The 15,142-nt window shown below is 38.1% G+C and overlaps 1 protein-coding gene across 6 annotated transcripts in view; it reads left to right on the top strand.

Moving 5' to 3' along the window:
- Window positions 1–15,142, top strand: part of mapk13 (mitogen-activated protein kinase 13) — a 65,861-nt gene that overhangs the window by 40,297 nt on the left and 10,422 nt on the right. For 3 of the 6 annotated variants that reach the window (XM_077223635.1, XM_077223637.1, XM_077223638.1), the window contains 3 exons: window positions 3,775–3,862; window positions 13,479–13,595; window positions 14,793–14,922. In XM_077223635.1, coding sequence (XP_077079750.1) covers window positions 13,483–13,595; window positions 14,793–14,922 — 243 coding nt within the window. In that variant the 5' untranslated portion in view covers window positions 3,775–3,862; window positions 13,479–13,482. Of the gene's footprint in view, window positions 1–2,875; window positions 2,970–3,774; window positions 3,863–13,478; window positions 13,596–14,792; window positions 14,923–15,142 lie in introns of those variants that run through there. The other 3 variants (XM_077223640.1, XM_077223641.1, XM_077223639.1) reach the window with 2 other exon arrangements.

Below are 15,142 nucleotides of genomic sequence, written 5' to 3'. Positions count from 1 at the left end.
CTTTTATTCATATGTATAGTTTGAATTTCTGTTTCTGTCAGTAGGTTTATTTAAGAGCATGTTGCAAAAACAGCATATGCTTATAAAGGTGGGGGGGGGGGGGGGGTGCAAGTCAAGTGTCATATGAAACACCAAGTCAAAGTGAACCCTTTTATATATTTATGTATTTAATTTAAATATTTTATTGTGACTTCTAGGTCAGTACATTTTTATTATATACTGTTACATAGCAATTATTTCCATAAACTCATAAATAACTTTATATAGAAAAAAGAGGTATTGACAACAGTCAATTATACATTTTAGCATGCATCATTATATATTGATATAATATATATGTATTTTATATACACAAAACATGCAGTGCCAGTTTATAGTTTATATGGAGTGATAAGCAGCACAACTGTTTCCAAAATTTATAATAAATCAGCATATTAGAATGATTTCTGAAGGTTCATGTGAGTAATGATGCTGAAAATTCAGCTTTGTAACACAGAAATAAATTGCATTTTAAAGTACATTAAAATAGAAAACCTTTATTTTAAGTTGTAATAATATTTAATAAAGTTACTGTTTTTTTCTGTAATTTTGATCAAATAAATGCAGGCTTGATGAGCATGAGAGACTTCTTTCAAAAGCATTAACAATAGTAATCCGAGCCGGCCCAAGCCTTTTGGGGGCCCTAAGCAGAGTTTGATTTGGGGGCCCACTACGCGAAGTCACCTGTGCTTGACGATTATTGACACAAATATCACGCAATAATGATACATTATAAATTAATACAGTGAGGTAATGTATTAATACAAAATAAATACTTAATGAAAAATAGATAGCCTACTTAAATAAAAAAGTTTTAACTTTTACTTCACTCTTTTACTAACTCTTTGAAACTTCTTAAAACAAATTATCTCAAAACTTATCAAATAAATTATTTGCTAAAATAATGACAAAACTGAGGAATCAGAAACATAATAAGAGCAAGGGTTCAACAATGACAATTATTGTTGAAAACTGTAAAAATATTATTATTTCTCAACTGTCTCAATACAGTGTAACTGTCCTCAAAATCTTTTTTTATTGTTATTGTAACAGACTTTGTTGGATTGTACATGACAGAATCCAACAAAGTCTGTTACTATTATACTATAATACCGGTAATGATGTATTGGCGCTCGTTGTACAGGTCCTTGTCAAAAAATTAGCATATTGTGATAAAGTTAATTATTTTCCATAATGTAATGATAAAAATTAAACTTTCATATATTTTAGATTCATTGCACACCAACTGAAATACTTCAGGTCTTTTATTGTTTTAATACTGATGCTTTGGCATACAGCTCATGAAAACCCAAAATTCCTATTTCAAAAAATTAGCATATCATGAAAAGGGTCTCTAAACGAGCTATTAACCTAATCATCTGAATCAACTAATTAACACTAAACACCTGCAAAAGATTCCTGAGGCTTTTAAAAACTCCCAGCCTGTTTCATTACTCAAGCAAGAGGGTAAGACACAGAAAGAAATTTCTGAACAAATAGGCTGTTCCCAGAGTGCTGTATCAAGGCACCTCAGTGGGAAGTCTTTGGGAAGGAAAAAGTGTGGCAAAAAACGCTGCACAACGAGAAGAGGTGACCGGACCCTGAGGAAGATTATGGAGATGGACCGATTCCAGACCTTGGGGGACCTGCGGAAGCAGTGGACTGAGTCTGGAGTAGAAACATCCAGAGCCACCGTGCACAGGCATGTGCAGGAAATGGGCTACAGGTGCCGCATTCCCCAGGTCAAGCCACTTTTGAACCAGAAACAGCGGCAGAAGCGCCTGACCTGGGCTACAGAGAAGCAGCACTGGACTGTTGCTCAGTGGTCCAAAGTACTTTTTTCGGATGAAAGCAAATTTTGCATGTCATTCGGAAATCAAGGTGCCAGAGTCTGGAGGAAGACTGGGGAGAAGGAAATGCCTGAAGTCCAGTGTCAAGTACCCACAGTCAGTGATGGTCTGTGGTGCCATGTCAGCTGCTGGTGTTGGTCCACTGTATTTTATCAAGGGCAGGGTCAATGCAGCTAGCTATCAGGAGATTTTGGAGCACTTCGTGCTTCCATCTGCTGAAAAGCTTTATGGAGATGAAGATTTCATTTTTCAGCACGACCTGGCACCTGCTCACAGTGCCAAAACCACTGGTAAATGGTTTACTGACCATGGTATTACTGTGCTCAATTGGCCTGCCAACTCTCCTGACCTGAACCCCATAGAGAATCTGTGGGATATTGTGAAGAGAAAGTTGAGAGACGCAAGACCCAACACTCTGGATGAGTTTAAGGCCGCTATCGAAGCATCCTGGGTCTCCATAACACCTCAGCAGTCCCACAGGCTGATTGCCTCCATGCCACGCCGCATTGAAGCAGTCATTTCTGCAAAAGTATTCCCGACCAAGTATTGAGTGCATAACTGAACATAATTATTTGAAGGTTGACTTTTTTTGTTTTAAAAACACTTCTTTTATTGGTCGGATGAAATATGCTAATTTTTTGAGATAGGAATTTTGGGTTTTCATGAGCTGTATGCCAAAATCATCAGTATTAAAACAATAAAAGACCTGAAATATTTCAGTTGGTGTGGAATGAATCTAGAATATATGAAAGTTTAATTTTTATCATTACATTATGGAAAATAATTAACTTTATCACAATATGCAAATTTTTTGAGAAGGACCTGTATATGTGTGTATGCAATGTATTTTTCCCCTCGGGGCTTGCCGTAGATAGGAATGGGTCAATTGCTGCACAAAACACACCGTAAATAATAATGCAAATATACTTTATCTTGCTCTTTTTTCTCCCTCTTTGTCCTTTTCCTCTTTCTATTTTCGGCACCAGAGGGACAGGTCATTTTTTGTGACATGGCTTACTATTACCGTGACTATGCACAGTTGCGCACGAATTGTGCAGACACAGCAGCAGTTGTTGGCAGGTATATTGATTATGAAATCAGAATTTTCTTGTCTCGAATTAATCATTCATTCATTCATATTCATTCATTCATTTATGTCACTTGTGGCCAGGGGGCCCCAAGCAGCCCGGCCCTGATGGTAATGTTTCCAAACTTTTGACCGGTACAGTGTGTGTGTGTGTGTGTGTGTGTGTGTGTGTGTGTGTGTGTGTGTGTGTGTGTGTGTGTGTGTGCGTGCGTGCGTGCGTGCGTGCGTGCGTGCGTGCGTGCGTGCGTGCGTGCGTGCGTGCGTGCGTGCGTGCGTGCGTGCGTGCGTGCGTGCGTGCGTGCGTGCGTGCGTGCGTGCGTGCGTATAAGAACTGAGTGAGTCAGACGGGAAGTGGCACAAAGTGCTGAGAAGAAAGTAGAAGTAATCAATAGTAGTGCTATTTAGAAGAATCACGGAACCATTAGGTTTTGTATTTGCTCTGGCAGTTAAAAGCACTTTGAGCACAATCAAAAAGCATGGCTCGACATTAAACTAGTCCAGGTAGGCTACTTATTTGATTACTGATCATTTACTTGCATGAAAACTTGCTGAAAGTCACTTCCAAAGCATTTTAGCAATACTGATTCAGTGCATTAATTTTTTAGCAAAATGGGATGAGGCACAGAGAATATCAAGTCTGCATTAAAGTCAACTTAAATTTTAGCTATACAACCCGACTTGTAGGTCAAATGTACCTTCTCCCAGGTCAGATGTGAGGCATGAAGTCAAAGACCTGATGATTCGGACGGAAGACATGAAGGGTCTCTTTCTATCTCTGTCCCTGTCTCTCTCTTACAGGTGCTGGCCTCCTGGGCTCCAGTTTTAGGCATGGAACGTCACTGTCATTTAACGGTCCGTAGCCGGCTGGGGCTGGGGGATGACAGGCGTGAGTAACACTTTTTTTATTTTTCTTTTACTGACTTTAATATATAGTGACATGCGGCGCCCACATTTACTCAATCAGAAACATAGACATCTGAATGCCCATCTGAAAACAAAAACGCACATATGCATTCTATTTAGGTACAGACAAATATATGAAGACGTCTGATGGACACAAGTATGTCATATCTGACTGGTCTTCTAATATCTGCATTGTGTGTGTGTGTGTGTGTGTGTGTGTGTGTGTGTGTGTGTGTGTGTGTGTGTGTGTGTGTGTGTGTGTGTGTGTGTGTGTGTGTGTGTGTGTGTGTGTGTGTGTGTGTGTGTGTGTGTGTGTTTTATAGGCGTTTTATTAATTTATTAATTAATTTAATTAATTAATTAATTTATCTGATTAGAGAAGAATGGCAATTTTTTTTTTTATTATACCAGCCAATAGAATTTCTGTCATTATTTACTCACCCTCATGTTTTTCAAACACATATAACTTACTTTCTACTGCTTATCGTTTTTTCCCCATGCATGAATAGTTCATTCAAATTTCAAACTGCAAAATGGATGCAAACACAGGCAATTTTACTTCCCAAGTCTTGTCAAATAACTAAGTGCCCATGACCAGATCCTTGAGTGAGTCAAAGAGTTCGAACTCGAGAACTGCATCAGGCTGATTCCTGAATGAATCATTCAGACTGATTTCATAAGCTGAATCAGCTGATTTATTAAAAAGATTTGACTTGACTTTTTCAATAATATGCAGATTTAACTATAAATGTGTTGGCTAATTCCCCTAAAAAGTGTAAACGCCATGACTCCTGCACTACAAAACTCTGCTCTTTTTGTCTCTAATCTAGTAATGAGTAAATTAGAGAGCAGATGGCTCTGATTGGTGCGCGCAGAGCCACTTCAAGTCGAACACACCTTTTCACAAATCTTCTCCTGTGCCTTCATGGTATCTGTCAATCGCACACTTCAAAATCACTGGAAGTAATGGGTCTTCTGGGTACTTTTTGCCTACTCTTTTATGAGTATACTGTGAATTCAGATATACTTCTTTTGTCACATACAGTTTTTTGCCTACTGTATATATTTCGAATGCAGCCAAACTGTTTCGAACCTTGGTTTCAAAACGTTTGAATTCTCATGGTCTGCGCAGCTGGAGGCCATAGATCTGGTGAATTCGAATCAATGAATCATTTTGCAAAGCAATTGGTTATATTGATTTAGCGTTTCGAAAAGCTTCAGGCTTTCCATCGCTAATCTGAGCATCTGCACTAGCCTGTCATTGACTGTGAGTTTGTTTGACCAATGGAGAATTTGGGGAAACCTGATTGAAACCATTCTTTTTCCAACACTATCTATGACCCTTTGATGCAGAGATCACACAATTCTGACCTCTTTTGTTCAGTCTTATAAAGGTTCATAAGCTTGGCTGAGCAAAACAGATCATTTCATATGATCTTGGATTAAATTCAGCCCTCTGTTTTTATCAGTTTTGGCTCATTATCAGCTTTGTTTGTTTTGTAGAGTGTTTCATATTCTCTGTCACAGAAAGGGATAAGTGCTGTAGTCGAATAATGGAGGACCCGAAATGTCTCATGTGTTTAATTTCCCAATGAATGCAAATTAACGAGCAAATAAACCCATGCATAAATAATTGAGATACATAAATGACCAGCGCAACAGCCTCTGCGGCACAACAGTGTCTGATTAAGAGTTTATAACAATGATACAATGAGAAAGAGAGAGAGAGAGAGAAAGAGAGAGAGAGAGAGAGAGAGAGAGAGAAAGAGAAACAGAGAGAGAACCTGGCAACGGTGTGGTAAAAAGGACTCGTCAAGCCCATCTCTTAACGTAATGATGGTAATGACAATGCTTACTGTTGCCTGAATGTACATTGACCGGTCACACAGAGCAGGGCCGCCGGCACTGTCGAGCATAATTAAAAATGTGTGTGTATGTTTGCAAAGAGAAAAGAAAGAGTGATTGTGTGGATGTGTGCACTGTCCATATGTCTGTGGGGGAATAGAAAGAAAGCTTATTACCCATCTGCCATCCAATTTCAATCTCTTTAAAACAAATGAAACATTCACAAGACCAGGGACTTTTCATTATCTCTATCCTCTGCCCTAAAAGGAGCCTTTTTACTGCCACTGACTAAAAACCAGCAGTGGAGGAAGTGGAGGTGAAATGAAGAGCGAGAGGCAAGAGAAATCTGAACTTGGCAAATGGCATTTACATAGCCTTTACCATGCAGGTCACACCCCAAAGCAGAGCAAATCAGCTCGTAAATGAGGCGAATTAAACAAGAAACTTGTTGCTAAGCGGAACGGTTTGGATCACAGAACATTCCACGTAATCTCTGAATCATGAAGATGCAGTACTTGTTCTCTGCATGTTTGAAACATCATTCCCAAGGTGCCTTGTCTTAAAAAGGACATGCTGAGATCCGACAGCACTGAGCAGGGCAGTTAGTGAGCCATGGTGTGCTGTTGCTCGATCTATTGTGGATTGTTGGTAGCATTAGCATGCTGTGGGCTCCTTACAAAACTTCCTGTCCTGAGGTCACATCTAAATGGAAGAGATTTGAGAAGAGGAGTCTGGGTCATGGAGAAGGTCGTCGCCATTAATCATGCCAGAGTCTTTTTACCACCAGTCCCAGATAGCATCATTGATTGAGGCCAGTGATTAATTCCTCGGTAAAGCAGGTGGAACTTGTGAAATCACATCTTTAATTTGTTTCTAATCACTGCCTGGATGGTCACATGGCAACCAGGACTCATGAAAAAGGATGAATGTCTTCCTTGTGATAAGCTGTGTTCTGCTTCATAGGGTCCCTGAGCAGTGTTCAAGGTTTCCTACATGCCAATCAGGAGATGTCTAGCTTCACATGATTTGTGTGTTATTCAGGCTGCAACCGAAATCGCATACTTATACTGTATAGTTGTCGAAAAACTATGAGACAAGAGTGGCGTGTTCGAATTCACTGTACTCCTAAAAGAGTAGGTAAAAAGAAGCCAAATGACCTACTTCTTCCGGCAAGATTCTGAAGTGTACATTCAATGGCGATTTACTATCCCATGAGACCACAGGAGAGGATTTGTGAACGGCAGTGAAGCGACACAACTGACAACACATGATAATGACAACATGGTGAATATATTTACATTTATTCATTTAGCTGACGCTTTTATCCAAAGCGACTTACAATTGTTATATGTCAGTGGTCGCACGCCTCTGGAGCAACTTGCTCAGGGACACATTGGTGTCTCACAGTAGCTTCCAACCCGGGTCTCTCACACCAAAAGCAAGCCATCACCACCTCGAATACAGTACTAGTTTGCATTCATACTATATAGAACATACTTTTTTAGCTCTCGCAAAGTAATTATTTAAAATAAGTACCTATTTAAGAGAATATTCGATTTTGGATGCAGCCACTGTCTTTATGAGCCAGTCATTGACTCTTTTATGCAACGGATTTGTTCAACCCCACTGATTCATTCAGGAACAATACAAGAGTATTGCCTTTACGAGTGAGAAATTAGAGTATCCCAATTGACCCTTCACAAAGACCCGCCCCCCTTAGTTACTGTCGCTATGTACGCACACCATGTTCTCACGCAGTGAAAAATGCATCGCGGATCAGAGAGGAGACTGACAATACGCTGACAGACAGGACAGACCAGGTTAACTTTGTTACTTTTGATATTAAACATATTAAACAAAGTCTCTCACCTTTCAAATTTGGTCATTTTTAAAATAAATTTAAACAATAAATACCGTTTTGTGGCTCTTTAATGTGTCGTGACAGATCGCTGTAGAGCCTCAGTTAAAGCTGCTCATGAACCGATCATCTCTTCCTTCTAGTTCATTTATAGCATCAAATAAACATGAATGAACATATGAAGGAATGTTGTTTTAACCGCGGAGAGGCGTCAGTATATTCAGTTTTTCAAGTTCAAATCCTCCCATGTTAATCTACTAACTCTCCTACTCTACTAACGGGGGGGGGGTGGTCTGCACACGCAAGGTCTCTCGCTCGCTTACCTCTGCCGTGCGCGCGGTTTGGAGCACAATATCTTTACTCTAGATTACGGGATATTTAACTAATTTGCGGTATAACTAGTCGATCGCGAGTGGCTCAACAGGTAGATATATAGATAAACTCATCTTTCAGGCATTTTACCTACCGGGTTGACACTTAAGCGTGAGAAATCGGGGGTGTGGCGTGAGAGCGTGAGAATTGGGTCAATTGCGTGTGTCTCACGCTCAATGCGTGAGAGTTGGCAGCCCTGTGCATATCACTTATTACACAGCATTTCGCAAAATAATTAATTATGAGGATAAAATATATTGGTTTTAAAATCGTACCTGTTTGTATCTCATAATCCAACAGTGTACAAAACAATAACGTTAGTCGCAAAATGGCAGCAGCTGCGTTTGTTTGAAACAATAGGGAGCGAGTCCACGATACTGGATGGATGGCATAATTAAATAACTGTACATTCAACTGAGTTTTAATATTTTATTAGCTCATCAAACTCAAAACTTCCGCGAAGAAAACCGTTCCTAGCAGAAACGAGGGACCCGTTTGGAGTCCACATTTTAAGTAGGCCCTATTTGTTTTTCGTAGGGAAATCATAGGCTGCGATTTTGGATGCAGCCTATGATTCATTCAGGACATTCACGTGCAAAATCAATTTCAAAATCTGCGAGCCTTCCGATTCATTAGCCATATTTGGTAAACAACAAGAAAAACAACATGCAGTAAATGGTGAAACAATTTGCACTACAAACCAGTTTTATTTTGATTACTATGATAAATCAAAATAAAATTATAAACTACATCAAGCAGTATAACGGACTGTTTTTGACACCGGAAGCCTTGCATATTCAAGTTTCAATGTTATAATTTTAATGTATGCGTCTTAACTGTTATGTAACCAGTTGTCATTTAGGGTTTAGCCACATTTCATGTAGTAGCCTAATGAGTGCACTGACTGATGGGTAGCCTACATTTCCCTCTTCATATCCTGTTACTTTCAGACTAAGCATAAAAACTCCCTTGGATTTGGAATCTCACTAGACCGAATAGTATCTGAAGGCCACTTCACAGGGCATTAGGTGATTGGAACGCACTCCAACATAACCTCTACTTGTTTCCTGCATCTCTCAGCTTTTCCTTTGAATGAACTCTCTCTCACATCACATCTAAATACACAAGACCTGAAAAATGCCAGTCAAGCAGTGTAATTTTCTAGACGCAGAACGAACTGTTGATCTGATTACAAGTGGGATTTTAACAAGTGAAAATAATGAATGATTTGTTTGTTTGTTCTAACCCCTCTATATGACTGCAGTTCCCCATAGACAAGCCAGTCATCTTCAATGTCCTTCTTTTACGACAGAACACGGAAAATGTCTAAATATGCACTAATATGAAATCTCATGCTATTTAAATTATTCATGAGTTGAGAGGCAAACTAACCTGACACACTTCTTCCATTCTCCGAACTCTCTTTAGAGAGAAAGTGGAGTAAATTGGGTTGTTCGAAGAAAAGACAAAGATTTGATACAGTATAAAAATGTAATATATGGTGAATACACTGCTTAATTTGAGTACATTGAATTGTCCCTTACTGGTTCGTGATCCAAAAATGTGTTGCATATCTGTTCCGATAGGGTATGAATTAAATGCAAATATATAATACATAGATTGCAAAATAAATAAAAAAGCTTTTAAAAGGGAAGCAAAAACACTACACATATATTTTGTTGTGGATGTCAGAACACTCTATACAAAGTTGCTGCCAAGTTGATTGAACATAAGAATTTAAGTCATTTCAACTTAAACGGTTAGTTCACCAAAAAATTAAAATTATCCTGCTCACCCTCAAGCCCATAGGTGTGTGACTTTTTTCTGTCAGCCCAAGGCAATTGGAGTTATATTTATAAAAAAAATAATCCATACAGCTCCAGGGGGTTAATAAAGGTCTTCTGAAGTGAAACAAAGTATTTTTGTAAAAAAAAAAATCCATATACAACTGGCTTTAAATTTAAAGTTGCGCGGATGGCCGTTACCGGAAGCTAGTTTGGCTGAAAGAAGAAAGTCATATTCACCCGGCTTGAGGGTAAGTAAATTATAGAACAATTTTCATTTTTGGGTGAACTAACCCTTTAAATTAAACTGACTTCAAAATTTGTTGAATCTTGTGTAACTTATAAACAAGTTGTTAACTTATTTTGGTGAGTTATAGCAAAGTAAAAACATATGTTGTCATAACTTATTGATCATATGATTTTTTTATTTATTTTTTACAGTGAAGGCATTCAACCGAGGTGAATTAGTTCTAATTTGAAGCCATGACAACATAGGCCAGTTGTTGTTTATATGTAAAATCTTGGTCCTGAAGAAAAGCCAGTTGGGATCCACAATCTCATAGGCTACCTGTCAAATTATCTCTGTTCAAAACAGTCTGCAAGATTTAAACCCTTTAAAACCTACACTGAATGCTTTATTAAGACTTCTGAATGCATTATTATAGTGCATTAGTAAGGCTTTCCAAGAAACAAGATAGAAGAGCCTAAATGTATTCATTTGAAATGATTTGCAGATGTGTCAATCCAGGTTTAAATGTGTATTTTAGCTTGGGTTTACATCACCACCCAGATCTTTTAATATATAAAACCCCCCGTGTTATGAATACATATTAGAGTGACACTACTGACATTTAGATCCAGTGTGATTATTCAGATCGGGGATAAAGAGCCCCCCACCCCCCACAACCGTTAGTACAGGAAGGAAGAGCCCACCACAACGCAGTCTGCTGCTAATGAGCCAATTATCTCTGCACTGCAACACAGGAAGTCGTGGCCGTAAAAGAGTGACTTCTTTTTTATTCATCATTTTTACAAGAGCATGTCAGCCAGCTCTCTGACACTGAAAATGTTAGATGGGTATAAGGGCTTATTAGACAAGCCTAGTTTTTAATGCTTTTATATTACTTCTATACCAACGCATATTAATATTAATTTATTAAACTTCGTGACCTTATAAGTTTTCATGGGTTCACAACCTAAAAGATGGGAAATGCAGTAAAGTTGGGTCATGAATCACTCATATATTTGTGACGATGGCGTTATGAATAATGTTACACTGCTGTGATGCTGCTGACATTATGACTGTCTGACAGTGCCATCTGGTGGATAACAAATGTTTAAATAAATAACCTTTCATTTATGGGCCAGTGGAGAGCCTTTAAGAATTTATTTTTGTCTTTCACAGTTATAGCCTTCCAATAATTGAGTGGTTCAGTGCCTGTAAAAACTGGTAGAGAGATGTATATGCCCCAGAGGGAACATCCAAGAGATACTCCTAGATTCTCTACTGCATTTAATTTTGTGATGGCTCACTATAACCTTTACTGTACTATCAATCACATTAGTATAACTGTCCTGATATACCAATAGGACAAGTCAGTTTCCATTACAGCCAGGCCGAATATCTGCTGATGTCCCACGAGTGAATTTGAAACTCACAGATTTGCTTTCGAATGAATAATATCCATTTCTTCTTAGAAAAAATATCAAAACACAATTTTAACCATTTCACTTTTAACTATGTACACATGTCACTCATGTTTTTCCAGAGTGTTTGTCTTAATTTTTACAGTTGTGTTCTATATTGTGTACTAAGACTAGTATCTCTTTTTGTGAAGTGTGAATATATATTTATGGGCCTAGCACATATTTTTGTTTAGTTTTTAACCGTTTTTTTGTTGTTTTTTTGCTGAATTTCTCAAATATTACTTTTTAGTTTGCCCTCAAATGCATTTATAAAACTGTAAAGGAAAGCATGCTTTACTCTTTTTTTAAGAGCTTAAAAATCAAGTCAAGTCACCTTTATTTATATACAGTATAATGCTTCTTACAAGATTGTTTCAGCAGCTTTGATAACAGGAAATTAATGAAACAAAGTTAGTTTTGGTTGCACAGCAGCAATAGAAGTGTCATTGTCCAGCTTAAAGGTGCTGTATGTAAAATTTTCACTCTACTAAAGCAAAAAAATACCAGATATTTATAAAAATATTACATTTCACATTGAGTTCACATTTCTCTGAAAAACACTTCTACATCCAGTTGTTTTAATTTGAAACGTGAGTTCCGTGTTGGAATGTCTGTTTTTGTTTTTGTTTGTGTGATCTCGGCCACTGCCAGTTCACCCAATAGTATTTCGACACCCCAGGATGCCAGATGGCAGGAAACACAGCGTATTGCAATTAACAAACTGGGTCAGAGATTGCAGATTCTACCCAACCTAAAAAGCCTCTGTAACCATCTAAAAATCTCTATGAACGAGAGCATATTAAAACGCGGATAAATGAACTCATTAACTTAGTCTGAAAGTCTCCTCGGCTTTCGTTGTCAATTTCGCTCGTTAGCCCATGATTTACTCCCCCTTAAGTCATCCTAGGTGTATATGACATTCATACTAAAAACTTTATTAAGTAAAATAATTAGCATCCGGCCAAAACGAACATACGGATTCCACTTACGCCTAAAGCGCAATTTAAGGAACTTGTAACATAAGGCTACGTCACATATTACTCGCAGGTGTAAGTGGAATCCATATCTTAATTTGGCCGCAAGCTCGTTATTTTACTTTATAAAGTGTTAAATATGGATATATTTCTTACACAAACACACCGCTTCGCTTCAGAAGGCCTTTATTAACCCCCCAGAGCCGTGAGGATTACTTTTATTATGATGGATAGATTCACTTTTATGGACTTCAAAACAGAAAAGGCCATTCACTGCCATTATAAAGCTTCGAAGAGCGAGGACATTTTTTGTTATATAACTCCGATTGTATTCGTGAGTAAATCATGGTTTAATTTTCATTTTTGGGTGAACTAGCCCTTTATGTAAGTTCAGTGTTGATACATTTCCGTTGTAAAAAAAAAAATCCATATATTATATTTATTAATTTAGTTAATTCTTCTTTAAATCAAACTTTTAAATTGGTTTCATGTTAATATTTTATTGCAAATAATCATTTCAGAGAACACGGGTCACGGGAGATACTTCAAAAGAGTTTATATGATTATATGATCAATCATCAATGTCAATCATAGAGCAGAGGGACAGTTTGAGGATAACAAATGTCATTTATTTTAAGATTTATTTTTTAAGAATTAGCTTCTTTTTATATATTAAAAGTTAATTAGCTTACACGTGCTGCTAACCCTATTGTGCTAAGTAACTGAACCACAGATGCGTTTACATTATAGACTGTAAAAAAATATGAAGGTTTACATGATGGTGAGCAGTTGCTTGAATTCGAAAGTGGGCGTGTGCGGGGATCATGACGTCAACGTCAGACAGATCTCAGCGCGTTCGATTACAGCGAGCAGCTTTTCAAAGTTTGGATGGATCGTGATTTAAAACGTCGATTCTGCGGCCGCTCCGCACTACATAGAACCAGATAAACGGCCGTTTTATTTTGGCGTGAAACAGAATCGTTCCTACGCAGTGACCTTTTGAAGCTTGAATGCAGAATATCGCGTAGGAGTCGCTGTGTGCGCGGTGATCGTTTGATTTCTGCCTGTTTTCCTTCACAGCTAAATGGAGTCACGGGTGGAATTCAATCGAGAGGAGATCAACAGTACGGTATGGGAAGTTCCGGAAAAGTACACTTGCTTGAAGCAGATAGGAACTGGAGCGTATGGCAGCGTGTGGTGAGTAAGTTCCTGACATACAGGTAGCCGCACATGAACTGCATCTCTCAACAGGTTACCACATGCATGAAGATTAGAAAGACGCCGTGTGGCAAGCCGGATTAGCATTCATTGCTTTCAACGAACTGCTATTGTGCTAGCGTTCATAGTGATTATTATTTCTATTAGTTATTAGTACTTGCTACTAGTCGCTATTCTAATACTGACAAGTATTCATGCGTAATCTTTAGTTACTAATTACTAAATAGTTAATAAGTACTACTATAATATCTAGTGAATGTCAACCAGTAAAATCATAGGGTAAAACAACAACAATATCCCATTACTTAATCAATGGATTAAGTTATAGTATCTTGTGAATAATCACTTAGGAAATTAAAAAATATACTTATCCTGGTACTGTAATTTTCTGCAGAACTTCCTTCCTATAGCTTGGTTATAGCTTAAATCCTTATTGATCAACTTATAAAATTGTGTGGAGTTATGTAATACACACATGTAGGGGCAGTCTGAAATCAAACATTGGCCTGATACAATAACCAATTATAATTTTGTTACGAATGATAACAGATATGGTAGAACTCTATTTCGTTTTTTAAACATGTGATTTAAGTGAAATCACATGTTTTAAGTGGAAGCCAGGTGTCAAATGTACTGTGCAGTTGAAAAGATGAATAAAACTGGATGTTTTGACGTTTTTAAAACTCTTTTTTTCTTAACTCTAGTTAGAAATTTCCAACATCCAGTAATGGGCAAATGGGCTGACATTGCTACTGATGTCACCAATGTATCATGCATTCCTAATTTTGCTGGCCTTCTGGTACATTTATGTTCATCTGTGCTACTGTATTGTGCATTTACTATGGCAGTCACATTATTGCTAAAATTAGTCATGATATGATCTATCCCATCAGCATTGACATTTCCTGTTGAGGGTTTTGATGCCACAAAACCTTCACAACTGCTGTAAGATCAAACTCTGGTGAAAGTGGGCGACTGTGAAACCCACATGCCCTGACAACTTAGTCTTTACAGCAAAGCAGTGTGTGTGGATTGTATCAGAAAATGTGATTGTGTAGTTTCTTATTTGTATTGCACTTTCTGTATCAGTTCCTGAATCTGTTACAGTTGCTTCTTGAAATGTTAACCTCAGTTCATAATGTTTGGGTATGATAGTGTTTGTTTTCCCTATCTTAGCTCGGCCATCAACAATAAAACCAAAGAGAAGGTGGCCATCAAGAAGCTGCACCGACCCTTTCAGTCGGAGATCTTCGCAAAGAGAGCCTACCGTGAACTGAGGCTACTCAAGCATATGAAACATGAAAATGTAAGTGTCGTCTATGCCTGACATGCCTCGAGGTCAGATCTTGTTGCTTTCATTGTTAGTGCTAGATTTCAGCACAACCAGAAAGAAGTTTCAATGGCTTGAGTGGCTTTTGCAAGGCACAAAAGACTTGTTTTCATTGAGAATGGTGTGAGTATCAAATGTTTAACTTGGTGGACTGTGTGTGTGTGTGTGTGTGTGTGTGTGTGTGTGTGTGCACGTG

The sequence above is a fragment of the Siphateles boraxobius genome, unplaced genomic scaffold (genome assembly GCF_051911475.1).
Source record: "Siphateles boraxobius isolate OS27281-9 unplaced genomic scaffold, OSU_SipBor_1 9, whole genome shotgun sequence".
Lineage (NCBI taxonomy): Eukaryota > Metazoa > Chordata > Actinopteri > Cypriniformes > Leuciscidae > Siphateles > Siphateles boraxobius.
The sequence above is the reverse complement of the archived record's forward strand: the minus strand, read 5'-3'. Positions and strand labels throughout refer to the sequence as shown.